This window comes from Cyanistes caeruleus, chromosome 20 (assembly GCF_971803275.1).
Source record: "Cyanistes caeruleus chromosome 20, bCyaCae1.hap1.1, whole genome shotgun sequence".
Lineage (NCBI taxonomy): Eukaryota > Metazoa > Chordata > Aves > Passeriformes > Paridae > Cyanistes > Cyanistes caeruleus.
The window spans coordinates 6475069-6502862 of record NC_141720.1 but is presented as its reverse complement, the minus strand read 5'-3'; the positions used below and the strand labels follow the sequence as shown (position 1 = coordinate 6502862).

Below are 27794 nucleotides of genomic sequence, written 5' to 3'. Positions count from 1 at the left end.
GGCTGAGGCCCCAGTAGTGCCTGGGAGTTGCTCTGTGACCCTCTGTTACGATTTTGAGTTCACCAAGGTTCAGTTCAGTTGGATCACATCTCCCTAAAAATAGGGCTCTACTCCAGACTGGGTGGGTGCATTGCAGTGCAAGTGGATAGGGGAAAGGAGTGCAAAACAACGTGGGGTTATGTGAGGAATAAAAATGCTCCTGAAAATACTTTCCATTTCATCTGAGCTGTCATTCCCTCCTCTGGCCCTTCCTCTGTATTAATTCTCCCTTCTGTTTTTAGCTGCTTGTTACAAAAAACTGGTGAATTTAAGACAAAAACTTTCTCACAGAAAACTGGGCCTGGTATGCAAGGGGAAATTGTTTATTCAGGATTGTCTTCAGCAGGAAGCAAAGAGCAGGAGGTAATTTGCTGTGGAAGGGGAAAAGAGCACTCAGACACAGGGAGGACACTTACTTGGGAAGGGCTGTAGGATCTGACCATGTGCTGACCTCATGCTCCATATTTTGAGCCCCAGGGCCATCATGTCCCCTTAGCTGGGACATCTGGCCTAACCTAATGCTAACCCTGCCTTGAAACAGGGAAAGCACAAGCACTTTAATCTGCAATTTGAACAGGAACCATCTGAACATGATGCTCCCACCACATCCCCATGAATCATATGGTCTGGAAATGGCTCTCATTTTGTAGAGCTCTGAGGACCACAGGGGTGTTTTCCCCACCTTTGGCTATTGTCAGTACACAAAAACTACGTGCAAAATGAACTCTGTTCTCCTTTCCATCTCCAGCTCTGACAGCACAGCAGTCAAGCAGCTGTGAGGGGAGATATTCTATGGCGTGAAGAGCTGCTGGAGGCTGCAGCAGAGCACAGCTGAACAACACTGGCCTCTGTAGTCAGTGGAAGGTATGGAAGACCCCCTTAGAGCCCTGTAAACTGAGATTCTTTGGTCCAGCTAGCAAAATCATTTCGGTGTGGGTGGGGGAATTTTAGAGAGAAGCATAAACGTCCAACACGTGTCCGAATTAATGATGCCAGGCCTTTGCTGCTCTGCATCACATCCTTCAGCCAGGCAGCTTCTTCACCCCGCTGGCTGTGCCAGGCAGGGGATGTTCATCAGAGAGAAGGCTGAGAAAATGTCAAATCCAATTTCAAAGAACTTGTCCAAGATTCATGTTTGAGAGATTAGAATCTAAGGAGTCCTGAGTGTTCCCTGCTCCCACGGCAGTGCTGGCCGCAGGGAGCAGCTGGAGCTGCAGCTGCTTCTGTGGGGATATGAGGAGCAGAGTGGAAACAGCAGCAAGGGACAGCCAATGCATCTGTGGCAGGCTGGCAGCAGGGAACTCTTCAGAAAGTGGATTCAGGACAGATCTCTAGTGTTCATTTCATTGTATTTAATCAGCCAGGAGGTTAAAGTTGGTGAGCAGATGATGTAGGAGCTTTGATCCTTTAATAGGGGTGTTTCCCTGGTGGCCTCCAGGGAGCTTTTTTTTTTGGACGTTGATTTGCAGCCAGGTATTTCTGAAAATCTTTTTCCTGCAATTGTACAGTATTTTTGTTACTAATGGAGGTCTCAGTTGCAAAATGCCCAGCAGGTGGGGTTTGGGAAGTGGACATCTCCTTCTTAGACGTGGCACATCCATGACTCACAATATACAACACATGCCTCTTCATGTATGTTATCCACTCCCTCATGGTGTCTATAACGATGGGGATGAGGCTCACCACCCCTCCATAGCGATTCCTTGCTTCTTCCAAGCTCAGATAGTTCACAACACCGTGGGGGTAGCTGTGGGACAGAGGGAAAGGATTGGCAGAGGAGCTCCAGCAGTGCAGCCGTGGAGGCACCCTCAAGTCTGCCCATGGAAGAGCAGGATTGCACAGCCAGCCCTGTGCCAAAAACGGAAAAGCACAGCATGAGTCCTGCCAAAAACCCCTGGCATAGGTCTGGCAGTCTTGGAGAGGACGTAGTGACACCTGCCCTGCAGAAATGAGCTCTGTGCAGAGGAGCAGCAGGAGGAAGGAGCAGGTAACCTGCCCGAGCACTGCACAGAGCTCTGGGCACTCTCGTGCCCTGCCTTGCACCAGAATAAGGATGGACAAACAAAGCAGCACTCTGTTTGTGGATGGACACTGGCAGTGGTTTCCCAACAGCTGGAACAGGAACCTGGGCAGCCCCTTGGACCCTGAGTAAAGGCAGGAAGGTGCTGTGACAGAAGTGGTGGAGAAGCCAGGTGGGAATGTGCAGTGTCAGTCCTCCAGCAGTGACAGCCAAATGCCAGGAGCTGAGCTGGGCTGAGCTGAGTTGGGCTGAGCTGGGCTGAGGTGGGCTGGGCTGAGCTGGGCTGAGCTGGCCTGAGCTGGGCTGAGCTGGGCTGAGCTGAGCTGGGCTGAGCTGAGCTGGGCTGAGCTGAGCTGAGCTGGGCTGAGCTGAGCTGAGCTGAGCTGAGCTGAGCTGAGCTGAGCTGAGCTGAGCTGGGCTCAGCTGAGCTGGGCTCAGCTGAGCTGAGCTGAGGAGGCACCTACGTGGCTCGGATGGCTGTGAGGTCGTTGCTGTCGTTGAGGAGCACTTTGCACTTCTCCACAAGGCCGTTGGACACGCTGTCCCCAGGATGCACCGTTCCCAGCTTCTGGCAGAGGTTGCGGAGATCGTTGCAGATGGAGATGAACATGTTGAGGATGCGCCTGTCTGTGGCATTGTAACAGTGGTGGTCCTTGTAGCACTGTACCTGCAGCACAGGGGGAAATAGCAGTGTTTCTGCAAACAGCATAATATTACACAACATCTCGGTGGGAAAATGTGGCTCAGTGCAGTGTCTGTCACAATCCTCTTCATTGCAATGAGCAAAGCCCTTCTGTTCGGGAGAGGCACACTTGGAAAAGACAACCAGCTCATTCCGTGTCCTAATGCTGACAGCAGCCTGGCTTTCACTCTGCCCTTGGCATCCATCTGGGATTTGTGCCCAAGTTCTGCTCTCTCAAATCCACAGTTCTGGTTTGATTTCAAATTTTTTTCCTCCCCCTCTGTCTCCAGGTGGTCTAAGTTTTACTTTTAGGTACACCATGCTATAAAATTTCCAGGACAATTCACTTAGCAGCCCAGAAAACCCCTTGCCCACTTGGGACTTGCAGCCCTCAATCCATCATCCTCCCTCTGTGACACAGCCATTATTTTTAATAAGCACCATAAAAAGATACAGCAGCACCAATACCAGGGGGAAGAGCCAGGCACGCTGGTTCCTCCAAGTTAAGGATTCCAGATTCCATGTGTGGCTGGGGAATGAGGTTTGGTTTGGTTGTTTTCCTGTACCCTGTGTTTCTGGCTGTGCCTCAGCAGTGTTAAACTAAACCAGAAAGTGCTGCTCAGCCATGAGAGTCCTTCTGAGATAACAGCAGGCCCTCACACAGGTGCTTCTCTCCCCGCATCTTCAGTTACACACAAACCTTACTGGAGAGGTTTTCTCCATCTTCCCTTCAGTAAAACCCTTTCTTCATCCCTGAACTGGCACCAGGTGCACGCCAGCCCCGTGCTGGCCCTGTTCTCACGGGCAGGGAGCACTTTGTGCTGAATAATTTGTACCTGGACAATGGATGACACGGGTCTGACTGAGTCGTGGGCTTCCTCCCGGGTGTGTTCCAGTGCTCTGATAAATGAGAACTGCTGCTGCTGGAAGAGCTTGTAGTTCTGCTCGATCTTTCTTAGGGTCTGCACGACCTCATCCATGTTTTCTTATTTCTGGATCTGGGGGTGAAAAGGAGAGAAAGGAAGCTGCTTTTTTGGAAAGTATACAATTTTACCTCTCACCTAAGTTGGAGGTGTGTAGGTTACTGGAAAATTTAGGTTATGAATAATAATGTAGTCATTGGCTTTCGCCAATTATTTTAATGTAGTATTTTTGGTAATCACTTTTTCAATGTTTTTGATAGAGTATAATTTGTCAGCCTTTGATGGTTAATACCCTAATCCCTGTGTAGATATATATTTTAGTGTGATAAATATCGTTTAGGCTCTTGCAAAATATTAAAATGCAGAGTATTACTGTGCATTATACCATTAACAGTTGCAGAAGTTAATGCTTTCAATTTCTAACATTGTGTATCACAATGCTGTGAATAACTCAGATAATTTTCTGAAACAGCTAATGTTGATTTAATGTACTTGTACTATCCTACAGATATCTTTTCTGTATGATAAGAAAACCTAGAAAAGAACCAGGTAAATCAATATCGAAAGAAAGAATGCAAGGAGAATATTACCACTGTTCATTTGGCTATCAGTAATGGTCAGTAACAGAAAGGGTGGTCTTGTGTGGAAATAAAATACTTGAATTGAAAGTGCAGTATGGCATGTACCTTAAGATGGGTCAAGGGTCGAACCAAGCCAAAAGAATTCCCGGAACATGTAAACTCAAAGGAATGTTTGAATACGTGTAATCCTCATGAATATGCATTTGACCAATGCAATGAAAAATAATGTAAGAATATTGTTTGAAGTTAACAGACATGGCTCTGGCAGTTGCCAAGCACCCGACGCCGTTATTAGTTTGTCCCTTACATCCTTTAGTAAACTTTGAAAATTTTAAAGAAAGAGACTAGTTTCTCCTGCTTAAAAAAAAAAAAAAAAAAAAAAGAAAAAAAAAGAAAAAGGAAAACTCAGGAAAACGAGGAGATTTATTGTGTGTAAGCCTGCAGGCCCAGAGCCCCAAGCAGTCAGTCACTGAGTTGGTAATGATGCTGCAAAAAGTGGCAGAGAACCCAGGGGGCAGCGCTGACAATCGGATGCCTTAAACCCTGGCGGGCGTGCTGTAAAGATAACGCGGCAGTGCATCAACGGCGCGGCTGCGGCGGGCCCGGGGGAGCCGTGGCTCCTCTTAGGGCTGTAAAAGCATCGCCCCAGCGGCTTCCGCCCTCTCCCGTTAACGGAGCCGGCCGGGCTCCCCACCCCTCCCGCCGGGGCTGCTTTGGACCCTGCGGAGAGATCAGAAGCTGTCGGGGCGGCCTCGCCCGCAGCCCCGGCCCGTCTGACCCCTCAGCCCGTGGGCGCCGCCGGGAGCCCGCGCTGCGAGCGGGTCTCGCCGCCCCGCTCCCGCCCCGGCGAGCCCTGCGGCTCCTACCGGCCGGTGTGCGGGCGGCGGTGGTGCGGCAGCTCCCCGGGAGGGGCCGGGCTGGCGGGGCGGCCGCTCTGGGCGGGATGAGCGGGCGGACGGCGCTGAGCGCGGGCCCTCAGCCCCGCCGTTGCCGCGGCAACCGCGCCTCCGTCTCCCCGGCAACCGTCGGCGCCTGATGACGTTTGCCCGCTCCCGGCGCGGTTCAGCAGGCCACGCCCCCGTGCGGCGCGAGGCCGCTCCCCGGCGCGCAGCGATGACGCCTCCTTAGCAACGCCTCACGTTGCTAGGGGCAGCCATGGCGGAGGCGCCCGTGCAGGACCCAGCCCGGCCCTGGCCGCCGCCCGCGGGCGCTTACGCGGAGGAGCGGGGGCTCTTCCAGCTCCTGCAGGTGAACGGGGACCGCCCGCCAGCCGCTCCGCTGCTCGGGGTGGCCGGCCGACGACGGGGGAGGCAAGGGACGGGCATCGCTGCGGGCTCCTGTGCAGCCTCACAGGCGCGTGTCCGACTGCGGGAAGTTTTTCCTGTAAACAAGGATTTTGTGGTCCAGCTAACGAAATCCTTTCTGTGTGGGTGGGGGAATTTTAGAGAGAAGCATAAACGTCCAACACGTGTCCGAATTAATGATGCCAGGCCTTTGCTGCTCTGCATCACATCCTTCAGCCAGGCAGCTTCTTCACCCCGCTGGCTGTGCCAGGCAGGGGATGTTCATCAGAGAGAAGGCTGAGAAAATGTCAAATCCAATTTCAAAGAACTTGTCCAATATTCATGTTTGAGAGATTAGAATCTAAGGAGTCCTGAGTGTTCCCTGCTCCCACGGCAGTGCTGGCCTCAGGGAGCAGCTGGAGCTGCAGCTGCTTCTGTGGGGATATGAGGAGCAGAGTGGAAACAGCAGCAAGGGACAGCCAATGCATCTGTGGCAGGCTGGCAGCAGGGAAATGGACTCAGGACAGATCTATAGTCTTCATTTCATTGTATTTAATCAGCTATTAGGTTAAAATTGGTGAGGAGACGATGCAGGAGCTTTGATCCTTTAATACGTATTTTTGCCTGGTGGCACCCAAGGAGCTTTATTTTTCAAACGTGGGTCTTCATACTTGCACCTCTTGCATTCTCTTTCCTGCAATTATACAGTATTTTTGTTACTAATGTAATCTGAGCTGCAAAGTGCCCAGCAGGTGGGGTGTGGGAATTGGATGTGTCCTTCTTGGACTCACATTAGGCAGGAGGTGGCTCGTCATGTATGTTATCCACTCCCTCATGGTGTCTATAACGATGGGGATGAGGCTCACCACCCCCCCATAGCGATTCCTTGCTTCTTCCCAGCTCAGGTAGTTCACAACACCGTGGGGGTAGCTGTGGGACAGAGGGAAAGGATTGGCAGAGGAGCTCCAGCAGTGCAGCCGTGGGAGCCACCCTCAGACTGCCCATGGAAGAGCAGGATTGCACAGCCAGCCCTGTGCCAAAAACGGAAAAGCACAGCATGAGTCCTGCCAAAAACCCCTGGCATAGGTCTGGCAGTCTTGGAGAGGATGTAGTGACACCTGCCCTGCAGAAATGAGCTCTGTGCAGAGGAGCAGCAGGAGGAAGGAGCAGGTAACCTGCCCGAGCACTGCACAGAGCTCCGGGCACTCTCGTGCCCTGCCTTGCACCAGAAAAAGGATGGACAAAAAAAGCAGCACTCTGTTATGGATGCTAAATCTGAACCACAGTGCCTGTACAAATTGCAGGCCGCATGGCTCCTCAGGCTGCCTGAGAAAGTATCTTGGGAAAAATATGAGAAGGAATTAAAACAATTCTCAGGGACACTAAACAGCCTTGCAGGTGTTGTTTTGCAGCCTCTTGTTTCTCCTTGCAGGAGAGAGTCAGGGGGGCAAAGTGCCCCTGACCAATGATGGTAATGTAGCACTTTGTTAACCAACAGGAGTTTCCTTTCTGTACTTTCCACGTATCTGTCTATAAGACAGGCCTGAAGCAATAAACTAAGGAATTCTCCTGTTGAGACTCCCTTGAGAATCCAGTGTCGTTCTTCCTAGCCGTTCCCAATTGGAGCGACACTCTGTTTGTGGATGGACACTGGCAGTGGTTTCCCAACAGCTGGAACAGGAACCTGGGCAGCCCCTTGGACCCTGAGTAAAGGCAGGAAGGTGCTGTGACAGAAGTGGTGGAGAAGCCAGGTGGGAATGTGCAGTGTCAGTACCCCAGCAGCGACAGCCAAATGCCAGGAGCTGAGCTGAGCTGAGCTGAGTTGGGCTGAGGTGGGCTGGGCTGAGCTGAGCTGAGCTGAGCTGAGTTGGGCTGAGCTGAGCTGAGCTGAGCTGAGCTGAGCTGAGCTGGGCTCAGCTGAGCTGAGGAGGCACCTACGTGGCTCGGATGGCTGTGAGGTCGTTGCTGTCGTTGAGGAGCACTTTGCACTTCTCCACAAGGCCGTTGGACACGCTGTCCCCAGGATGCACCGTTCCCAGCTTCTGGCAGAGGTTGCGGAGATCGTTGCAGATGGAGATGAACATGTTGAGGATGCGCCTGTCTGTGGCATTGTAACAGTGGTGGTCCTTGTAGCACTGTACCTGCAGCACGGGGGAAATAGCAGTGTTTCTGCAAACAGCATAATATTACACAACATCTCGGTGGGAAAATGTGGCTCAGTGCAGTGTCTGTCACAATCCTCTTCATTGCAATGAGCAAAGCCCTTCTGTTAGGGAGAGGCACACTTGGAAAAGACAACCAGCTCATTCCGTGTCCTAATGCTGACAGCAGCCTGGCTTTCACTCTGCCCTTGGCATCCATCTGGGATTTGTGCCCAAGTTCTGCTCTCTCAAATCCACAGTTCTGGTTTGATTTCAATTTTTCTTCCTCCCCCTCTGTCTCCAGGTGGTCTAAGTTTTACTTTTAAGTACACCATGCTATAAAATTTCCAGGACAATTCACTTAGCAGCCCAGAAAACCCCTTGCCCACTTGGGACTTGCAGCCCTCAATCCATCATCCTCCCTCTGTGACACAGCCATTATTTTTAATAAGCACCATAAAAAGATACAGCAGCACCAATACCAGGGGGAAGAGCCAGGCACGCTGGTTCCTCCAAGTTAAGGATTCCAGATTCCATGTGTGGCTGGGGAATGAGGTTTGGTTTGGTTGTTTTCCTGTACCCTGTGTTTCTGGCTGTGCCTCAGCAGTGTTAAACTAAACCAGAAAGTGCTGCTCAGCCATGAGAGTCCTTCTGAGATAACAGCAGGCCCTCACACAGGTGCTTCTCTCCCCGCATCTTCAGTTACACACAAACCTTACTGGAGAGGTTTTGTCCATCTTCCCTTCAGTAAAACCCTTTCTTCATCCCTGAACTGGCGCCAGGTGCACGCCAGCCCCGTGCTGGCCCTGTTCTCACGGGCAGGGAGCACTTTGTGCTGAATAATTTGTACCTGGACAATGGATGACACGGGTCTGAATGAGTCGTGGGCTTCCTCCCGGGTGTGTTCCAGTGCTCTGATAAATGAGAACTGCTGCTGCTGGAAGAGCTTGTAGTTCTGCTCGATCTTTTTTAGGGTCTGCACGACCTCATCCATGTTTTCTTATTTCAGGATCTGGGGGTGAAAAGGAGAGAAATTAAGCTGCTTTATAGAACTTTGTAACACTTTCCCTCACAAATAAGTTCGAGATCTGTAGATTATTGTAAAATTTATACTAAAAATACATGTAAAATGCATGAAAACGAGGAGATTTATTGTGTGTAAGCCTGCAGGCCCAGAGCCCCAAGCAGTCAGTCACTGAGTTGGTAATGATGCTGCAAAAAGTGGCAGAGAACCCAGGGGGCAGCGCTGACAATCGGATGCCTTAAACCCTGGCGGGCGTGCTGTAAAGATAACGCGGCAGTGCATCAACGGCGCGGCTGCGGCGGGCCCGGGGGAGCCGTGGCTCCTCTTAGGGCTGTAAAAGCATCGCCCCAGCGGCTTCCGCCCTCTCCCGTTAACGGAGCCGGCCGGGCACGCAGCGCTCGCTGCCGGGGCCGCGGGCACCCCACCCCTCCCGCCGGGGCTGCTTTGGACCCTGCGGAGAGATCAGAAACTCTCGGGGCGGCCTCGCCCGCAGCCCCGGCCCGCCTGACCCCTCAGCCCGTGGGCGCCGCCGGGAGCCCGCGCTGCGAGCGGGTCTCGCCGCCCCGCTCCCGCCCCGGCGAGCCCTGCGGCTCCTACCGGCCGGTGTGCGGGCGGCGGTGGTGCGGCAGCTCCCCGGGAGGAGCCGGGCTGGCGGGGCGGCCGCTCTGGGCGGGATGAGCGGGCGGACGGCGCTGAGCGCGGGCCCTCAGCCCCGCCGTTGCCGCGGCAACCGCGCCTCCGTCTCCCCGGCAACCGTCGGCGCCCGATGACGTTTGCCCGCTCCCGGCGCGGCTCAGCAGGCCACGCCCCCGTGCGGCGCGAGGCCGCTCCCCGGCGCGCAGCGATGACGCCTCCTTAGCAACGCCTCACGTTGCTAGGGGCAGCCATGGCGGAGGCGCCCGTGCAGGACCCAGCCCGGCCCTGGCCGCCGCCCGCGGGCGCTTACGCGGAGGAGCGGGGGCTCTTCCAGCTCCTGCAGGTGAACGGGGATCGCCCGCCAGCCGCTCCGCTGCTCGGGGTGGCCGGCCGGGGACGGGGGAGGCAAGGGACGGGCATCGCTGCGGGCTCCTGTGCAGCCTCACAGGCGCGTGTCCGACTGCGGGAAGTTTTTCCTCTAAACAAGGATTTTGTGGTCCAGCTAACGAAATCCTTTCTGTGTGGGTGGGGGAATTTTAGAGAGAAGCATAAACGTCCAACACGTGTCCGAATTAATGATGCCAGGCCTTTGCTGCTCTGCATCACATCCTTCAGCCAGGCAGCTTCTTCACCCCGCTGGCTGTGCCAGGCAGGGGATGTTCATCAGAGAGAAGGCTGAGAAAATGTCAAATCCAATTTCAAAGAACTTGTCCAAGATTCATGTTTGAGAGATTAGAATCTAAGGAGTCCTGAGTGTTCCCTGCTCCCACGGCAGTGCTGGCCTCAGGGAGCAGCTGGAGCTGCAGCTGCTTCTGTGGGGATATGAGGAGCAGAGTGGAAACAGCAGCAAGGGACAGCCAATGCGTCTGTGGCAGGCTGGCAGCAGGGAAATGGACTCAGGACAGATCTATAGTCGTCATTTCATTGTATTTAATCAGCTATTAGGTTAAAATTGGTGAGGAGACGATGCAGGAGCTTTGATCCTTTAATACGTATTTTTGCCTGGTGGCACCCAAGGAGCTTTATTTTTCAAACGTGGGTCTTCATACTTGCACCTCTTGCATTCTCTTTCCTGCAATTATACAGTATTTTTGTTACTAATGTAATCTGAGCTGCAAAGTGCCCAGCAGGTGGGGTGTGGGAATTGGATGTGTCCTTCTTGGACTCACATTAGGCAGGAGGTGGCTCGTCATGTATGTTATCCACTCCCTCATGGTGTCTATAACGATGGGGATGAGGCTCACCACCCCTCCATAGCGATTCCTTGCTTCTTCCCAGCTCAGGTAGTTCACAACACCATGGGGGTAGCTGTGGGACAGAGGGAAAGGATTGGCAGAGGAGCTCCAGCAGTGCAGCCGTGGGAGCCACCCTCAGACTGCCCATGGAAGAGCAGGATTGCACAGCCAGCCCTGTGCCAAAAACGGAAAAGCACAGCATGAGTCCTGCCAAAAACCCCTGGCATAGGACTGGCAGTCTTGGAGAGGACGTAGTGACACCTGCCCTGCAGAAATGAGCTCTGTGCAGAGGAGCAGCAGGAGGAAGGAGCAGGTAACCTGCCCGAGCACTGCACGGAGCTCCGGGCGCTCTCGTGCCCTGCCTTGCACCAGAAAAAGGATGGACAAAAAAAGCAGCACTCTGTTATGGATGCTAAATCTGAACCACAGTGCCTGTACAAATTGCAGGCCGCATGGCTCCTCAGGCTGCCTGAGAAAGTATCTTGGGAAAAATGTGAGAAGGAATTAAAACAATTCTCAGGGACACTAAACAGCCTTGCAGGTGTTGTTTTGCAGCCTCTTGTTTCTCCTTGCAGGAGAGAGTCAGGGGGGCAAAGTGCCCCTGACCAATGATGGTAATGTAGCACTTTGTTAACCAACAGGAGTTTCCTTTCTGTACTTTCCACGTATCTGTCTATTAGACAGGCCTGAAGCAATAAACTAAGGAATTCTCCTGTTGAGACTCCCTTGAGAGTCCAGTGTCGTTCTTTAAAGCCGTTCCAAATCGGAGCGACACTGTTTGTGGATGGACACTGGCAGTGGTTTCCCAACAGCTGGAACAGGAACCTGGGCAGCCCCTTGGACCCTGAGTAAAGGCAGGAAGGTGCTGTGACAGAAGTGGTGGAGAAGCCAGGTGGGAATGTGCAGTGTCAGTCCTCCAGCAGTGACAGCCAAATGCCAGGAGCTGAGTTGGGCTGAGCTGAGTTGGGCTGAGGTGGGCTGAGCTGAGCTGAGCTGAACTGAGCTGGGCTGAGCTGAGCTGAGCTGAGCTGAGCTGAGCTGAGCTCAGCTAAGCTGAGCTGAGCTGGGCTCAGCTGAGCTGAGCTGAGGAGGCACCTACGTGGCTCGGATGGCTGTGAGGTCGTTGCTGTCGTTGAGGAGCACTTTGCACTTCTCCACAAGGCCGTTGGACACGCTGTCCCCAGGATGCACCGTTCCCAGCTTCTGGCAGAGGTTGCGGAGATCGTTGCAGATGGAGATGAACATGTTGAGGATGCGCCTGTCTGTGGCATTGTAACAGTGGTGGTCCTTGTAGCACTGTACCTGCAGCACAGGGGGAAATAGCAGTGTTTCTGCAAACAGCATAATATTACACAACATCTCAGTGGGAAAATGTGGCTCAGTGCAGTGTCTGTCACAATCCTCTTCATTGCAATGAGCAAAGCCCTTCTGTTCGGGAGAGGCACACTTGGAAAAGACAACCAGCTCATTCTGTGTCCTAATGCTGACAGCAGCCTGGCTTTCACTCTGCCCTTGGCATCCATCTGGGATTTGTGCCCAAGTTCTGCTCTCTCAAATCCACAGTTCTGGTTTGATTTCAATTTTTCTTCCTCCCCCTCTGTATCCATGTGGTCTAAGTTTTACTTTTAGGTACACCATGCTATAAAATTTCCAGGACAATTCACTTAGCAGCCCAGAAAACCCCTTGCCCACTTGGGACTTGCAGCCCTCAATCCATCATCCTCCCTCTGTGACACAGCCATTATTTTTAATAAGCACCATAAAAAGATACAGCAGCACCAATACCAGGGGGAGGAGCCAGGCACGCTGGTTCCTCCAAGTTAAGGATTCCAGATTCCATGTGTGGCTGGGGAATGAGGTTTGGTTTGATTGTTTTCCTGTACCCTGTGTTTCTGGCTGTGCCTCAGCAGTGTTAAACTAAACCAGAAAGTGCTGCTCAGCCATGAGAGTCCTTCTGAGATAACAGCAGGCCCTCACACAGGTGCTTCTCTCCCCGCAGCTTCAGTTACACACAAACCTTACTGGAGAGGTTTTGTCCATCTTCCCTTCAGTAAAACCCTTTCTTCATCCCTGAACTGGCGCCAGGTGCACGCCAGCCCCGTGCTGGCCCTGTTCTCATGGGCAGGGAGCACTTTGTGCTGAATAATTTGTACCTGGACAATGGATGACACAGGTCTGACTGAGTCGTGGGCTTCCTCCCGGGTGTGTTCCAGTGCTCTGATAAATGAGAACTGCTGCTGCTGGAAGAGCTTGTAGTTCTCCTCGATCTTTCTTAGGGTCTCCACAACCTCATCCATGTTTTCTTATTTCTGGATCTGGGGGTGAAAAGGAGAGAAATTAAGCTGCTTTTTGGATAGTACACAATTTTACCTCTCACTTAAGCAGGAGTTGTATCAGTTAGTGGAAAATTTATATTAAAAAAGACACGTAAAATGCATGAAAACGAGGAGATTTATTGTGTGTAAGCCTGCAGGCCCAGAGCCCCAAGCAGTCAGTCACTGAGTTGGTAATGATGCTGCAAAAAGTGGCAGAGAACCCAGGGGGCAGCGCTGACAATCGGATGCCTTAAACCCTGGCGGGCGTGCTGTAAAGATAACGCGGCAGTGCATCAACGGCGCGGCTGCGGCGGGCCCGGGGGAGCCGTGGCTCCTCTTAGGGCTGTAAAAGCATCTCCCCAGCGGCTTCCGCCCTCTCCCGTTAACGGAGCCGGCCGGGCTCCCCACCCCTCCCGCCGGGGCTGCTTTGGACCCTGCGGAGAGATCAGAAGCTGTCGGGGCGGCCTCGCCCGCAGCCCCGGCCCGCCTGACCCCTCAGCCCGTGGGCGCCGCCGGGAGCCCGCGCTGCGAGCGGGTCTCGCCGCCCCGCTCCCGCCCCGGCGAGCCCTGCGGCTCCTACCGGCCGGTGTGCGGGCGGCGGTGGTGCGGCAGCTCCCCGGGAGGGGCCGGGCTGGCGGGGCGGCCGCTCTGGGCGGGATGAGCGGGCGGACGGCGCTGAGCGCGGGCCCTCAGCCCCGCCGTTGCCGCGGCAACCGCGCCTCCGTCTCCCCGGCAACCGTCGGCGCCTGATGACGTTTGCCCGCTCCCGGCGCGGTTCAGCAGGCCACGCCCCCGTGCGGCGCGAGGCCGCTCCCCGGCGCGCAGCGATGACGCCTCCTTAGCAACGCCTCACGTTGCTAGGGGCAGCCATGGCGGAGGCGCCCGTGCAGGACCCAGCCCGGCCCTGGCCGCCGCCCGCGGGCGCTTACGCGGAGGAGCGGGGGCTCTTCCAGCTCCTGCAGGTGAACGGGGATCGCCCGCCAGCCGCTCCGCTGCTCGGGGTGGCCGGCCGGGGACGGGGGAGGCGGGGAGGGGCATCTGCTGCGGGCTCCTGTGCAGCCTCACAGGCGCGTGTCCGACCGCGGGAAGCGGCCGTGGGCTCTCACTGTTAATTATTTTAATTGACAGTTGTTGGTCCTCATACGTTTCATCCGATTTCCGGAATAAACTGGTAGCCCGTGGACAGATGGTGTGGGTGAAATGCGAGGCAGAACGAGGAGGGGCAAAGGGGGAGGAGGAAATAAAACGAGGTAGGACAGTGGCGAGGAGATCTTGGTGAAGGATTTGCCGTGCTTGAGCTGGGGCTGTCACGCGATCCTCATCATCCCTCGGTTAAAACCCTTCTGCCTGGAACGCGTTAAAAATAAAGGGTTAAGAGTGCACTTGTGGCGTGTTTGTGATTTCGGTACTTGGTTTCACTGCTTTAGAGAAGGGTGGGTTTTGTTCTGTAAGTTTGGGAAAAGCCATTGTGTCGTGCACGAGGAGATTTGTGTGAAGGACTAAATATCTTGGTGCTGTTCTGATAAGAGAACTTGCTGGAGAGCTTTCCCCCGTGTGCTGCTCTTAACTCTGTTAAAAAGTCGTTTTCACTTGCTCAGAGCTCACTAAAATGCACATACATGTTTATTTCTTTTCCTATTTCTTTTCTTTTGTACAATGTGTTTTTTTCTGGTTATTATGATTGGTGTGGTATAATAGTTTTGATTTTTTTTTTAATAAAATACTGGGTTTTGCAAGTCACAAGTTGTTGAATGCAGCTGCAGGGACTCATATTACATAAAATGTTTTTGGGATTTATTCAAGGTTGTGTTTTTCATGCTTCACTTTGTTGGAGAAAAATAATGACACAAACACAGCTTGAAATCGTTGTGCTAAAACATTTACAAACCACAAAATGTAAAAACTAGGTGGGACCCAAAATATGAACCTCCCCTGAGATTAGCAGAACAAATTATGTGAAATTAAACTGAGTTTAGCAGAATTGGATAAAACTGGGCAAGAAACAGTGCCAGTGTCAGTCACTGTCAGCCTGAACGTTTGTGAATTATCATAAACCCAGATTTTCTTATGTTTGTTATTTATAGAGGTGCTGGTAAGTGAAGTGCAACATCCAGATTGCTTAGTTTTAATAAATGTTGCTGGAAAGTAATAAAAATAAAAAATTCATCCTTCATGCTCTGTGCTACCCAGACCTTTATGGATCACAACTTGCACGATCACCAGTTTATAAACAAAATTGAGTGTTTTAATTATTCTAATGAAGTGGATGAAGTAGAAAAGGAAAAGAGGCCACTCTAATAAAAGACAATCAGTGTGTGAAGATATAAAATTTTATGGACTAGATGGACTTTATGGAATTTACTTGCAAATATAAAAGTGTTATGACTGCTTTTTAGAAATGTCTCTTCCAGCCTGAGTATTTCTGCTGCTTGTCTAAATTAGAGCATTAGTTCTGTTTGATGTCTAGTTTTAATTACAGAACTCGTGGCTGTGCTGAAATGTCTTGCTAGGAAATGTATGGATTTCTCAGGGTTGTTCTTTTTTCTGACTGTAAAACCCAAATCTTCCCTGAAATCTTCCCAGTGCAAGATCCCCACTGCTGTGGGTGTGAGCTGGAACAAGGCCCTGTATTACCTCAAGGGTTTAACATGAAAATGGGCTCAAAAATAGACATTCAAGGCAAAGTTTTATGCCTTTTTTTTTTTTTTCTTTTCTTTTTTTTCTCCCCACTTCTTCCCACTCCTTTTCATGCAGGAGACAAGGCCTGGTGCAGGAGTGAAATGTGCCATTTCTGTGGGTCGTGTTTTCCACAGCTCTTGTCTATTCTGCCCTCCTCTGGGCTTGTCAGAAGCTTGTGGGAATGTGCTAGAGAAGGGTCATTTTGCCCTGCAGAGACACAAATTCAAGTTAACCCTGTTTTTCAAATTCCTTGTATGTTTTTTTATGTCAGTGCTGCCTCAACCATTTTTGTCCCCAGGCTGCTTGAGCCAAACCTTTCCGGTGTCCATATAAATAAAAATAAGCTGAAGCTTATCAGTGGTGTTGTGGGGTTTTTTTACTGGCAATTTTCTGACAATCTTCAGTTTTTCAGCGTTGAAAATAGGTTCTGAAGTCTCAATTTTGTCTGTGAAAGAAAATAAATAAGCATTTATAAGCTGTTGAGGATCCTCATTGTAACATTACTGTAAAAATGCAAGCTATCACGACTGCAGAGCTGTGTTAAATTTTCCTCTGATTTTGTCCTATTTATTTCCAGAACATGCTTGAAGAGCTATTAATTCATAAGCCAGATGATCCCATTGAGTTCATGATAAACCACTTAAAGCAAAACAACGATGATGGTAAGTGAAAATGGAGACACCAGAAATAGTTCAGTTCCTGATTTGTAAACAGCTGTTGGGAGCTGTGCTGCCGCTGGCAGGTGATGGATCAAACTTTTCAGGCTGAGTCTTGGAAGGGGGGAGGAAACAAAAAAAAAGTGGTGAGCATTTTGGAATAGTTATAGGCAAGATGCTTTTAATTTCTTTTTTTAGTGGGTAATCTAATGAGAAATGCACTTTAACAGTTATAACAATGAAACCCTCTAAGGGAATAACGAAGAGTACTGGTGTATCAATTATTAATGCCTTCCGTGCCCCATCTGATATTTCCTGTTGTCTTTAAGCTCGCTAATTACTCCTTTTGTCAGGTGTAAATTTAGGTTCCTATTCTACCTGGGCTGGCAGATTCTCTGCTTTTTGATTAGTTTGTTACTTACTGCTGTTAATGAGTTCCACAGCTCAGTGGCATCTCAGCTGAAGGAACAGTGAGTGTGTCTGCTCCTCTGTGTAACAAAACCTGGTAAATTGAATGGGAAGTCTGTATTCTGCACAATAAAAGCATGTATCTTCAATCAAATTATTTGATTTACAAACTGTTCACCCTTAGGCAGATTATATTTGGATATGCACAACTGAACTGTAATTTTTGTTCTGTGTGAGCTGTCAGGGAGAGCTGGTGTCATGGAGCTTTGATGTTTCTTTAAAACCAGAGTAAACCGTTATGAAAGTTCTGCTGCAGCATCAATGAAATCATTATCACTGGAGGTGCTGTTAGCTCTTAGTGGTGCTGATCAGATGGATGTTGATTGAAATGCTGCTAAATACGTTAAAGAAAAAGAAAAAATCAAAATCCTGCAAATTGTGCCCAGCCTTTTCTGGTGCAGGCAGCGTGAATAATCAATCTGTTTTGTAGACCCATGGAAAATATGTGGAAGAATTTCCTGCAGTTTGATAGAATGCTGATAAAATTTCTTCACATTGGCCTAACATTTGTCCTGAAGCCCCACAGTATTATTTTAACAGAATTAGGCAGGTTTCCATCTCATGACTTCAGTACTTAGAGGCTGAAGATAGAACTACAGCAGTTATTTGTCAAAGGGAAAATGCTGTCTTCTTTTGGTCTGGAAAATCCTGTTAAGGAAGGAGAGGAACTCAAATTAAAATTAAAGCCAAAATGTTGTTTTAAGAATAAATTATATGAAAAATAATGTAACAGAAATGTGTAGCAGAGTTGATTTTACTTTTTGATCATGGCGGAAGGTGCTGACTATTTAGAAGAAAAAAAACCTTATTAGAGCCATCAGTAAAGTCATGAATTTTCATGATCTTTCCTTGCCTAGACAGTTTTAGCCCTAGAGAAAATTTGAAACAGAGATGTGTGGAAAAGAAGCATTGCATCTATCCCAGGTGTGAAGTTAGAAAACCTTTTTACTTGATAATAGGATGTAAAGTACTTTTAAAAATATAAATAAATGTAATGGTGATTATAGCTTACAACTGCTTCAAAAGTCTAATAGGTCAAATGTGTGGCAAAGTGTTTGTGCTTAGGGCTTTGTGCTGTTGTTCTTTCATGTGTTCCTTCTAAAAACATTCAAGGGCTGGTAATTTTCATATTCAAAGATGCAAGTTTTCTACACAGTATCTTGCTTTGTGCTAATGAAAAAGCTTTTAGGGTCCAAGTGGCATTTCTATGAGTTTGTGCTTTACACTCAAACCTCTGAAAGAATGTAAAAAAGTTCTGCAAGAATGTTCAGTATGTACCCTGTACTTCTCCTCTTTAGCAAAGGATTTCTCTTCCAGTTAAGCTAATTTTGTTGTATTAATATTAATCATAGAATCTTTTGGATTTAAATGGAACTCTGTGAGTCCAGCTGTTCTTCTGTGTTATTCCAGGATTCATTTTGTTTTTGCTAAAATCATTGTTGAATGTTAAAACTGGCTTTAGTTGAATGAGTAAATCCCGTAATGTCTCATCAAGACTAAATACAGAATTAAGTATGATCTGTTACCAAAGAAAAAGGCATTTCCCAGAATTTCCTGACTTCATTTAGCTGCTGGTTTGGAGCTGCAGTATTAAATAGTGACTATTTGTTGATTGGAGGGGTTAAACATTGCACCCTGTGGTATCGTGGTAGTGCCCCTGTGTCATATGTGCTTTAGAGGAGTCCTACAAGTGTGCAAATGAGGAAATCAGTGAATTACACTGCCCCATCTGCTGCCAGCCACTAAGCAGAGAGAAAACCAGATTTAGTACAAAGTGAGCATTTACAGTAGCCCTGGGCAATATTAAAGCATGAGATGGTGTATATAATGGTATGTTTCGTTTTTTATCAAACGTTTGTCCAAGAAAGCTGTGTATTAAAGCTTCAATACCTAAGGGCTTTCTTGTGAATTTTAAATCATGCTCCTAGTTAAACCTCAAAAGGATCTGTGGATGGAAAGGTTTTTTGATTTTCTTTGAAGTGGTTTGAAGAAGTTGATTAGTGTTGGCACCCAAGCACTCTTTTATGACGCTGTTTATAAATAATTCCTAAGTACCGGGCTGGAGTTTCAAGGTGTTAGATTTTAAAAAAACCCTAGGATTTAATCACATTACATTTGAAATAAATTAAGTGATAAAAACAGCTGATGTATCCTTTTAAAGTATTTTTCTACATTGTGTACTAGTTCTGTTTCACTTGCAAGAACCAATAAGGGGGGAGTTGTTCTTAAACCTTCCAAGTCAGATAACTTTGTAAAGATGAATCTGTAATTTGGGTTTCATGTATGTTTAAAAATTGCACCTGCCCAATAACTGTTAAGTGCATGGAATACCTCATGAAAATACATTTCACATCCTTGCCTGTCTGTTACCATCAGACACAATCTCCCTTGGTTATCGAGAGCTGAGAAGGTTTTTGGGTGAGTGGATCCTTCCTCTGCTCTGACCTATGTTACTCCCAGTAAATACTAACCAGTCCCTCCTGCACAGACTCTGATTTGGGTTTTTTTTTCCCCTGTGGTATAGGGGGAAAAACATCAAAGCTGTTAATATAAAATGACAGTTCAAGGGATTGCAGCCCAAGGTGTATTTATGGAAGAAGTTCCAAATACTTTCCTAAGAGCGGCTCCATTTTCTCTTGTTTGTCTTGCCTCTAATTCATTCCCAACAAAGCTCAGGGCAGTAATGCCTATTGTGTTGTGTGTGTGCATTGGATTAAGAATTCCTCAGAACTGAGATGCATTTTTTTGCACCTTGCCCCCTCAGAGAGAGGAGAGGGACGAGCAGCAGAGAAACACAAGAAACAGAAATGAGAAAAAAATACTTTAAATGGTGACTAGAAAAATTGAAGGCAGCTATTAAAGAGTTTAGTGAGGGAGTCCTTCATTTTGCAGTATCTAAATCTTCTCTGAATCCTGATGCAACCTATCTAAGTGAAACTAAAAACTGAAATATTTTTTCATCAGAAAACGTGTTAGTTCTGAATCAGTATTTCAGGAATAAAAGTCAAATCCAGGTAAGGAAATGTTTGTATCTTATGGTTCACCCACTAAACTCTCCATGTCTTTAAATGGATTGAGATATATATATATATCATATATCTCTCCAAGTGGCACAGTTAGAGTGTTAATCTCATTGACCATGGAGATTAAAGGAGGACCCAGCTGGCACTGATTTTCTGTTCCCCCTTTTTTTCCCAGTGGAGCCCAATCCCGAAGTCTCTGCTGAGGCAGCTTTCCAGCTGAAATGATTGATTCACCGTGGCTACTTTGATATTATGTTATACAAGAGTGGGGAAACTGGTTGGGATTTTTGTTGTTCTGCATCTTGACATTTGCATATCCTTGTTCCATAGCTCCAAGAATTTGTGTCCTTGGTCCACCTGCTTCTGGGAAAACTACAGTTGTGAGTACCTTACCCTCAGGGTTGTAGCACTTGCCACTCACTTTCTTACTTTCTACTGAGCTCAGCATTTTGGAGAGTTCTATTCTGGAAAAAGAATTTTGAGATTTATCCAAGTGATAGATGAACTCAGGTAGTGAAACTGTTGGAATGGAACAGAATTCTGCCTGTCTTATTTCCCCAGCCTTTTAGCAGGACTAATTAGCCTGGGGGAAGTAAGGTAATAACACATTTGTGGTGTTGCCTTGCTGTGATTTGCATGTTCTGTTGTCTCATGCCCACTGCCACCGCTTAAATGCAAAGGTCAAAGTTGCATTTGAACCTCAGAAACGGCAGGTGATGCTGGTGAGGGCATGGCAGCAAGAATGTTTCCTTCTTTAAATTCTGCATTAAGGTACAGGAGATGAAAAAGCCATTATTCAAAGCTGGATACTCTTGAACGTCTTTATAAGAAACTACTTAAAGTTGCTTATATACTTAAATGTCTGTATACTTTAATGTATGGCTAGGAAAGCTCTGTCTTTCTGCAGCCTTCTGAAAAAAATGGTTTGATTTTCTTTCCAAATATTTCAACCTGTATTTTATCTTTTTTTTCTTCCCTCAGGCAATGTGGCTTTGTAAACATTTCAATGCCATACGTGTCTCTCATGAGACTTTGTTATTCAAGGAAGTACTAATGCAGACAGAGGAAGCAAAGGCATATAAAGAAAGAAACCAGGTGTGTAAGAGAATATAGTAACAGTTGTTCTTGTGTCACAGAACGGGAATTATGTGGCATTCCCACGATTTCTACTGCTGAGTTGAGCAGATGAGAGTAAAGACTCTCTTCTCTCTGTGTTGTACATTGGTGTGTCAGGACACAGAAGAGGGGCAGGAGAGGGAGACAATGCAAAGTGATGGAGGTCTTGAAAATATTAACCTTGAAACAAGTAGCAGAACTGGGTAAATCCAGAGTTGCACAATCCAGTTTAAAGAATGTTTGATTCTATTATTAAACACAGTGTCTCCTATCTGGGCATGTTTGATAATCTCAATAAAATAAGCATTAATCTCTGAGGTCTCCTTTGGTACAAAATGCTCTGGAAAATATGTACACAAAGAACTTTTTTTGATCTGACAGTGCTACTTAGTTGTGCATGCTTGATTTCTCTGTAGCATGACACAAATAACTTACTTGGTGCATTAACTCAAAAGGAGGATGACAATCCAGTCAGTTCCTGACAGCCCTGGAAGCTCTCAAGCTGAGGCAGGAGCAGCTGACTCAGATTGTTGAATTTTCCCCAATTCTGCATACCTGAGTTACTCTAGTCAGATTTTTAAATCCATTCATTGTGGGTATCCTAACTGATGTTCAAAGGAGTTGGTCCAAGGAACATTTTTCCAGATGTCATGACTCCTAGGATTAGTTGATCAGGTAATTAATTGTCTTATTATTAAAAGTTGGTGACAGATTAGAAAAATACATTGAAAGGTTATCTTGAATACAGAGAAGCATCTGATTCCTGACTTTCTGGCTGATTCCTTTCTCCAGTGTCAAGGTATTCCATGAGAAATAGAATGGAAGAAGTCTTGGTTTTTTGTGACTTTTTCTAACAAGTCCACTAGCCTGAGTTTCTATTTTGTCTCTTTATCACCCATTTTCATAAAAATTGAAGCAGTTTCCTATCTGTGGGAATCCTACAACCCTGCTATATCCAATTTAGAATTGCAATTGGCCAACAGATTTGTAATTTACTGAGATGGCAGATGGTGTGATAAGGAGGTTTCTTCCTTAGAAAATTAGGCTAAAATAGGGTAGTGTTTATCAAAATTGAATAAAATACTGGATTAGTGAATGAAGTTTGGAGATGCCTCATGCAACACTTCAAGATCTGAGAGGAAAGAGTTCACTGAACTCCCTGAACTCACTGTCAAAAATGTTTGCATTTGGATGGGGTGATATAGAATTATTCTTACTGAGAATATGTACTTTGAAATCTTAGTTCTAATTATTAAAGATTGTTTTGATAGGTTCATAAATTTATACTTGGAGGGGGAGATTTTAAAACAAAAATTCCCTTTGGTTTAATTACTGTAATTATTAACATATTTCAGACTATACAGATGCACTTTCAAGGGTGTCCTTTTGGGCTTATTTGATTTAAAAAGATGGATGGTGTGGAAGATGAAAGTCAAAAATGTCAAGGCTAATCAGGTAGTGAGGAGGGCCCACAGAGCAGAGGCTGCTGGTGGTTCAGTAGTGTGCAGTTTGCCTTTGGGTTTGATTCTAGGTTTTTTGGAGGATAATAAAATAATTTTGTTCTTTTATGTGAGTTTGTTTCTTTGAATGTAACTCCTAGAATTAGGAGGGAACTTCTGGGTTCCCCTAGATAGGGTTGTTCATTTACATCATGTTTACATGAGTTTGGATATAACCAGAGCATTAAAAAGTTGTAGTCCTGGCCAAAGCATTTTAATAAGTGGAGAAGAAGAAGAGCAGGAGCTAAAGCTATGTTTTTTGGAGAGTCTGGTGTGAAGTTCACAAATATAATTTAATGTCTTTCTCACATCTAAGGCTACTGTGGCTGCATTAACCCCAGAGCCAGAGGCTGGGCAGTCTGAGGTCACTTAGCCAGTGTCACTGGACCTGGACAAATGCTGCAAAAAGCTCTGCAAATGTTTGCTCACATATTTTACCTACTCATCTTTATCCAAGATTTCATTTCTTTTGTCTTCACCCATTAAAGCATTTGGGTTTTCCTGGCACAGGAAGCCATGGAAAGCATATTTAAAATCCATGATTACTCTCTGAAGCTCCATTTTTCAAGTTGGACAAGCATTCACCCACACATACCTGGCCACTTACTAATGAGCACAGCTCAGGTAGTGAATTTTGAATATTGAGTGTTCAAAGCAGCATGTGATCATTCTGCATGTAAAAATACTCCAAAAAGAAGTCAAATATTTTTGAATATTCAGTAAATTGAAGAACCACAAGCTACCAATAAATATTCCATGAACAGAAAGAGAGGCTACATTTTTTGGATAAATCATTGCAAATTATTCCCTCATCTTTAGTTATTATAATGTTAATAGGAAGCCTCTTCAGGTTTTCCTATAGTGAAGTCTAATGATGAGCTATTGCATGTTTCACTTTTCCTGTTAACTGGATGAAATAAGAAGTTGAAACAACTGTGGTAATTGTGGGTTTGTGGGATGGGTGTCCTCTTAATGCTACACTAAATTGCAGCTAAGGTGTTTGCGTAATACTTAATAACTTAAAACTGCTCCAGGGTTGTGTCAAGTCCCTGTGCTTTTTAAAAAGAAATAAAATAGAAGAAAAAAAAAAAATCCAAGGCATCCTTAACTATGCATGGTCAGCATTCCAGTCTATTCCAGGGTAAGCCACTTGGAAGGAACAAAAATAAACTGTTCCAGTTTTGTGCATCCAAAAAAGACCAACCTTTCATGTGTATTATCTGAACAAACTAAATCTAAACATTCATGATACTCAGGATCCTAAAGTAAATTTCTTCAAACTTGATTGTTGTTCTCTCCAAGGTGCCAATTTGGAGAAGCCAAAAGTTTATAGCTGCTGCTGTTTTCAGAGCAAATATATCCAAAACTCCCAAGAAAAATGTCTACTGAAAAGGTCTTCCACAAAAAATGTGTGGGAATTTTATGAAAGGGGAATTGAAATATAACTCTGAGTAGACTAGGCGTGGAAATTGAAATATGATGTTCCTGAAATAACATGGAATATTTAAAATTAATCATGAGTGGGTACAATTTTTCAGCAAATATGGAAATAGTGATTAAACCAGCGTGGATAGAAAAGCGGTGTGAAGATGACCAAAATCCCACAGCAGTGTTTCCTTTACCTGCACTGAGTATTGGGACAGCTCTGCGGGTAAAGTGTGATTTGGCTTCTATCAAATGTGTGTCACTGGGAAGAAATGTTTCTGGGAAGTGCAATCCCATCTACCAGGCTCACGATATGTTTATGTGTTTATGAGAGATAAATTATAAATGGGCTACCTGATATGTACCAGATATCTTGATTTCTAGTGGAATAATTAGGCATTCATTATGCAAGCAGCCTATTGAAAATGATTTTGTAGGCCACAGCTCAGTGGGAGGAAAACTGCCTAGGAAATGAGAATTGAGCCACAGAGAGCAGAAGGAGCTAAAACACTGAAATACCTGAATGTGTGTCCTTGATTGTTTTTGTGCAACAAACCCCACTCCAAAGACAGGAGTAAGAACACCACTGCACGGAGAGAAGTGAGGATAAATTTGGTTTAAATTGGTTTGGCAAGGCTTAGCAAAGCAGCCCCCCAGCAGTCTGCAGCCTGTTTTGACATGACACATGAAAGGAGCAGCCAGGCCCTGGCTGTCCCTGGGAGCAGCGTGGTGCCCCTTTGGAAGGTGACAGGGGCTGCAGGAGGCTCTGACAAAGCACCCTCGGGACCTGCTGACTCTCAACAAACACAGCAATTCCATTCCCTCCTTCTCTGCTACCTGCTTGAGTGTTGGCTCGTGCACGGCTGATGTGAGGAGAGGCACTGAGAGCTGGGGACAAAAGAGATAAGCAAAAGCTGCCTGGCTGGGCCACCTGAGCTCCTCTGTGTGTTCTGGAGCACTTTCTCCACCCTCCTTCAAAGTGCCTTCTGTGGGACCATTTCCACCACTCCTGATGAAATCGTATCTTCCCACATCATCAGCCACATTTTTTCCTTGTATGAATTGACATTCAAAGGAGTTGCTCCAAAGAATGTTTTTTCAAGGTGCCATGAGTTTCAGGATTAGTTGATCAGAAATGTAATTAATTGTCTTACTAAAAGACAATTGTTTGATTATTAAAAATTAGTGGCAATTAGATTGGAAAGATATGTTGAAAGGTTATCTTGAATACAGAGAAGCATCTGATTCTTGCCCTATCTACCTCTCCAAGCCTATGGAAATACTCCTTTTAAAGTATACACCCTTCAGACTGGTTAGGAAAAAGATATGAGAATCCACAATATATAGAACTAAAGCAAACAGTGACTCAAGCTCACATTGTTCAGTGAAGGATAATTTATTTTAATTGAGACGTAGAGAATCTGATTGCAGGTTGGGTTTTTTTTTTTCTGAGTATTCATTTTCCTAATAATGTCAGAATTAATAAGACAAGGCATTTAGTGAAATGATTAATGGCTGTTATGAGCTGCATGGACTTGGAGTTAAACTGGATAACACAGAGTTTAACCAAATTCAGCACAGAATGAAAGCCTGAATTAACAAAATAGTGAAGCAAATTCTTACTAGAAGAAAGGAGAGCATTGCTGATTTCTTGTCAGGAAATCAAATGCAATGGAAGGATGTTGAGGGGTGCTAATCTGTATAGGAACTTTGTTCTTCTGTCACATAGCAAATGCCTTCTTACAAAATATTGCTAGAGATGGACAAAGTAGCAGTCACAGAACTAAACAGCACTTTGAAAATATTGGCAGAGGCAGTTTCCATCCCATTTCACAGTCCTGAGTTTAAAAATAAACTAAGTTCAACTATAAAATATATTTTTAATAAACCTTTTGGATGGTGAGGGTTACTTGAAGCTGTGAAACAAACCTGCTGAAAATCAGGCACTTTGTGTTGTTTGCTCAGTGTCTGAGGTTCTGCCTGTGTCACTGAGAGCTGGCAGGTCCCTGATGCTGAGCCCTCTGTCACATGGAGCACTCAAAGGTCAGATCCTTGTGGTTAAAAGTTTGCTTTGTGGATGTGATGTTCTAGGTCCCTTTGCAGGTCTGATGACCAATGTGTGTGTCAGTGTGCAGAACTTGGTGCTGCTTCCACGTCGGTGTGCAAAACCCCCATTTTATTCATATTCATGCTCATGCTCTGTGCTCAGCTTCCCTTTAACACTGGTTTTTGTGCCCTTATTAACTCTTTGTCATTAACTCATGTTAATGACCCAGGACTCGAACAGAATTATTTATTTCTTTATTTCCAAGAAGACATCTCACTTCACCTTTCCCCACGACGTGCCTGCATGGTAAAATTCCTTTTGAACTCAATTGTGAATATTCAGCCTTTTTTTTTGTTCTTTCTTTAGAAAATTCCCAATGCGCTTTGGGCCAATCTGATCCAGGAACGTCTGTCAAACGTGGACTGCATCAAACAAGTAAGAATTGCTCCTCAGAGGGTGGATGGATAAGCACTTACACAACTCGTGCCTGGTGCTTAGCATTCCAAGTCCTGAGCAGAGCAGGGAATGGGGGCAAATCATCGGGGCTCCCGAGCTGCTTGCTTTCTTGAACATCAGCACAGGGAGTTTGGAGCTTTATTAACAGGATAAAGGGGAGGATGAGAGTATGCATATGCTAATCTTCCAGCACAGAGATGATCAAAGGCTGAACAAGCAGAGCTTTGTTGATTGCCTGGGGCAACTGGCAGAGATGGAGTGGACAAAACAGATAAACAGAAAATAGATAGAAATCAATATTGTTAAGGTTTTGGCTCTTGAGCCAAGGGGAAGAAAAGAGTCTTAGTGTTACTAATTTAAATTTTATTTTTTTCTCATTGTGGGTTTTTTTTTCTTCTGTGTTAGGAAACACTGCACTTGAATATGTTGTTTTCTGGGTGATAATTAATATGTTCACTCTTAGCTTACACAAACAGGCAACTGAATAGGTTTAGTTGTGTTCAAATGTGTGGGATCCCATGTTTCTTGCTCCATGTTTCATCATCTGGGAGACTGAAACAATGATTTTTTTTTATTTTTTTTTTTTTTGATCCTCAGAAAGAAAAAGAAAAGGGATTTGCAGAAATCCTGAATGGTATCAACTTTTCTTCATAAAATACTGCAGACTTTATAATTTACCTATTAATGTTGAATTTGCAAAGTAGAATTAAACTTTTTGTATTGCTTTTCACTGTGCTTGAATTATATGGGTTTGTCTGGTTTTCCTTAAAGGTCTTTTTAGCTAAGCTATTTTACTTCATTTAAACTCATTACTCTAGGTTATGTATCTGGTAGCACTTGATGTATTTTTCTATCTGTAATAAATCCCCACAGAACCTAGGCCCTTCAGTAGGCAGGATAACCTGTTTAAAACCACATATGGTATAGTGTCTTGTTAATTTTTGTGGTATTTTTAGTTCTTTTATAACAAGAGCTCTAAAACCTCTCAAAAATGCTCCTTTTTTCACATAGGTCTCTTTCCCTGATTAAAAGAACATATGTTTTCAACAGCTACTTTTCCCAGTGTTTAAGTGAGTTTTACTGTCAGTAAAAATACATTGCTCTCCACAGGCTGTATCCACCTTATTTTCCATCTTTTTTTCCCCTGTGCTCTATAATCGTTGGCATGGCTTTAGTTCTCCTGTCAATAATGAGGGAAGGATCTCTCAGTGAGTTATTTTAATTATTAGGTCATGTATGAGTAAGGTGACAGTGTGGTTAAAATGCCAGCAGCTGCACAGATTCCTGCCTGCATTTTATGTTCCTGTTGTTATCATCAGCAGCACTGAATCAGTGCTGGGTGTCTTACAGAACCAGGGGGGAAAAAATCCCCTTTATGAAGCTTCCCTGACATTCAGCAAGAATGGAATGGATGTTACCACCCTAGCTGAGGTCTCAGCAGGTTATAGGAAAAAACACATGATTTTTTTTTCAATAGTGTGATGATTATTAAAAATCTTTACATTAATAGATAGACACATACAAAGTGACCACAAATTATTTTCTC

General features: G+C 46.2%; 4 protein-coding genes across 11 annotated transcripts in view; 1 reads left to right on the top strand and 3 right to left on the bottom strand.

The window, feature by feature from the left end:
• Positions 1-341: 341 nt before the first annotated feature.
• Positions 342-7551, bottom strand: LOC111945214 (sperm acrosome-associated protein 9-like). Of its 5 annotated transcripts, none has more exons than XM_086858296.1 (5): positions 5112-6222; positions 3578-3739; positions 2524-2726; positions 1648-1786; positions 1372-1533 (listed from the first exon to the last, which is right to left on the bottom strand). In XM_086858296.1, the coding sequence occupies exons 2-5, from the start codon at positions 3719-3721 to the stop codon at positions 1447-1449; spliced, it is 573 nt and encodes a 190-aa protein (XP_086714422.1). In that variant the 5' UTR covers positions 3722-3739; positions 5112-6222; the 3' UTR covers positions 1372-1446. The 5 variants fall into 5 exon arrangements, with proteins under 5 accessions (XP_086714420.1, XP_086714418.1, XP_086714419.1 ...); XM_086858295.1 differs by having other exon boundaries at positions 1664-1786; XM_086858294.1 differs by lacking the exon at positions 5112-6222 and adding an exon at positions 7467-7551 and having other exon boundaries at positions 342-1786.
• LOC111945705 (sperm acrosome-associated protein 9-like) lies at positions 6061-13518 on the bottom strand. Of its 2 annotated transcripts, none has more exons than XM_086858300.1 (5): positions 13460-13518; positions 8520-8681; positions 7467-7669; positions 6320-6458; positions 6061-6222 (listed from the first exon to the last, which is right to left on the bottom strand). In XM_086858300.1, the coding sequence occupies exons 2-5, from the start codon at positions 8661-8663 to the stop codon at positions 6136-6138; spliced, it is 573 nt and encodes a 190-aa protein (XP_086714426.1). In that variant the 5' UTR covers positions 8664-8681; positions 13460-13518; the 3' UTR covers positions 6061-6135. The 2 variants fall into 2 exon arrangements, with proteins under 2 accessions (XP_086714426.1, XP_086714425.1); XM_086858299.1 differs by lacking the exon at positions 13460-13518 and adding an exon at positions 9291-9526.
• LOC147649709 (sperm acrosome-associated protein 9-like) lies at positions 10246-13899 on the bottom strand. 2 transcript variants are annotated; one of them, XM_086858298.1, is made up of 5 exons: positions 13809-13899; positions 12718-12879; positions 11664-11866; positions 10499-10637; positions 10246-10401 (listed from the first exon to the last, which is right to left on the bottom strand). In XM_086858298.1, exons 2-5 carry the CDS (start codon positions 12859-12861, stop codon positions 10315-10317), a joined length of 573 nt encoding a protein of 190 aa, XP_086714424.1. In that variant the 5' UTR covers positions 12862-12879; positions 13809-13899; the 3' UTR covers positions 10246-10314. The 2 variants fall into 2 exon arrangements, with proteins under 2 accessions (XP_086714424.1, XP_086714423.1); XM_086858297.1 differs by lacking the exon at positions 13809-13899 and adding an exon at positions 13460-13550.
• Positions 13628-27794, top strand: part of AK8 (adenylate kinase 8) — a 65699-nt gene continuing 51532 nt past the window's right edge. For both annotated transcript variants that reach the window (XR_015278199.1, XM_086858290.1), the window contains exons 1-5: positions 13628-13841; positions 16136-16220; positions 20036-20085; positions 20687-20800; positions 26159-26227. Coding sequence is in view for 1 of the 2 variants with exons in the window: in XM_086858290.1 (XP_086714416.1) it covers positions 13749-13841; positions 16136-16220; positions 20036-20085; positions 20687-20800; positions 26159-26227 (411 nt within the window). In the remaining variant the exon portion in view is untranslated. The remainder of the gene's footprint in view (positions 13842-16135; positions 16221-20035; positions 20086-20686; positions 20801-26158; positions 26228-27794) is intronic.

Excerpts from the sequence above, each read along its gene's own strand:
- LOC111945214 (XM_086858294.1), bottom strand. The coding sequence starts at position 3,721 with ATGGATGAGGTCGTGCAGACCCTAAGAAAGATCGAGCAGAACTACAAG. Across the intron at positions 2,727-3,577 it reads CCGTGTCATCCATTGTCCAG|GTACAGTGCTACAAGGACCA; the intron begins GTACAAATTATT and ends CCTGTGCTGCAG. Across the intron at positions 1,787-2,523 it reads CTCACAGCCATCCGAGCCAC|CTACCCCCACGGTGTTGTGA; the intron begins GTAGGTGCCTCC and ends TCTGTCCCACAG.
- LOC111945705 (XM_086858300.1), bottom strand. The coding sequence starts at position 8,663 with ATGGATGAGGTCGTGCAGACCCTAAAAAAGATCGAGCAGAACTACAAG. Across the intron at positions 6,459-7,466 it reads CTCACAGCCATCCGAGCCAC|CTACCCCCACGGTGTTGTGA; the intron begins GTAGGTGCCTCC and ends TCTGTCCCACAG. Across the intron at positions 6,223-6,319 it reads CGAGCCACCTCCTGCCTAAT|GAAAGAGAATGCAAGAGGTG; the intron begins GTGAGTCCAAGA and ends GTATAATTGCAG.
- LOC147649709 (XM_086858298.1), bottom strand. The coding sequence starts at position 12,861 with ATGGATGAGGTTGTGGAGACCCTAAGAAAGATCGAGGAGAACTACAAG. Across the intron at positions 11,867-12,717 it reads CTGTGTCATCCATTGTCCAG|GTACAGTGCTACAAGGACCA; the intron begins GTACAAATTATT and ends CCTGTGCTGCAG. Across the intron at positions 10,402-10,498 it reads CGAGCCACCTCCTGCCTAAT|GAAAGAGAATGCAAGAGGTG; the intron begins GTGAGTCCAAGA and ends GTATAATTGCAG.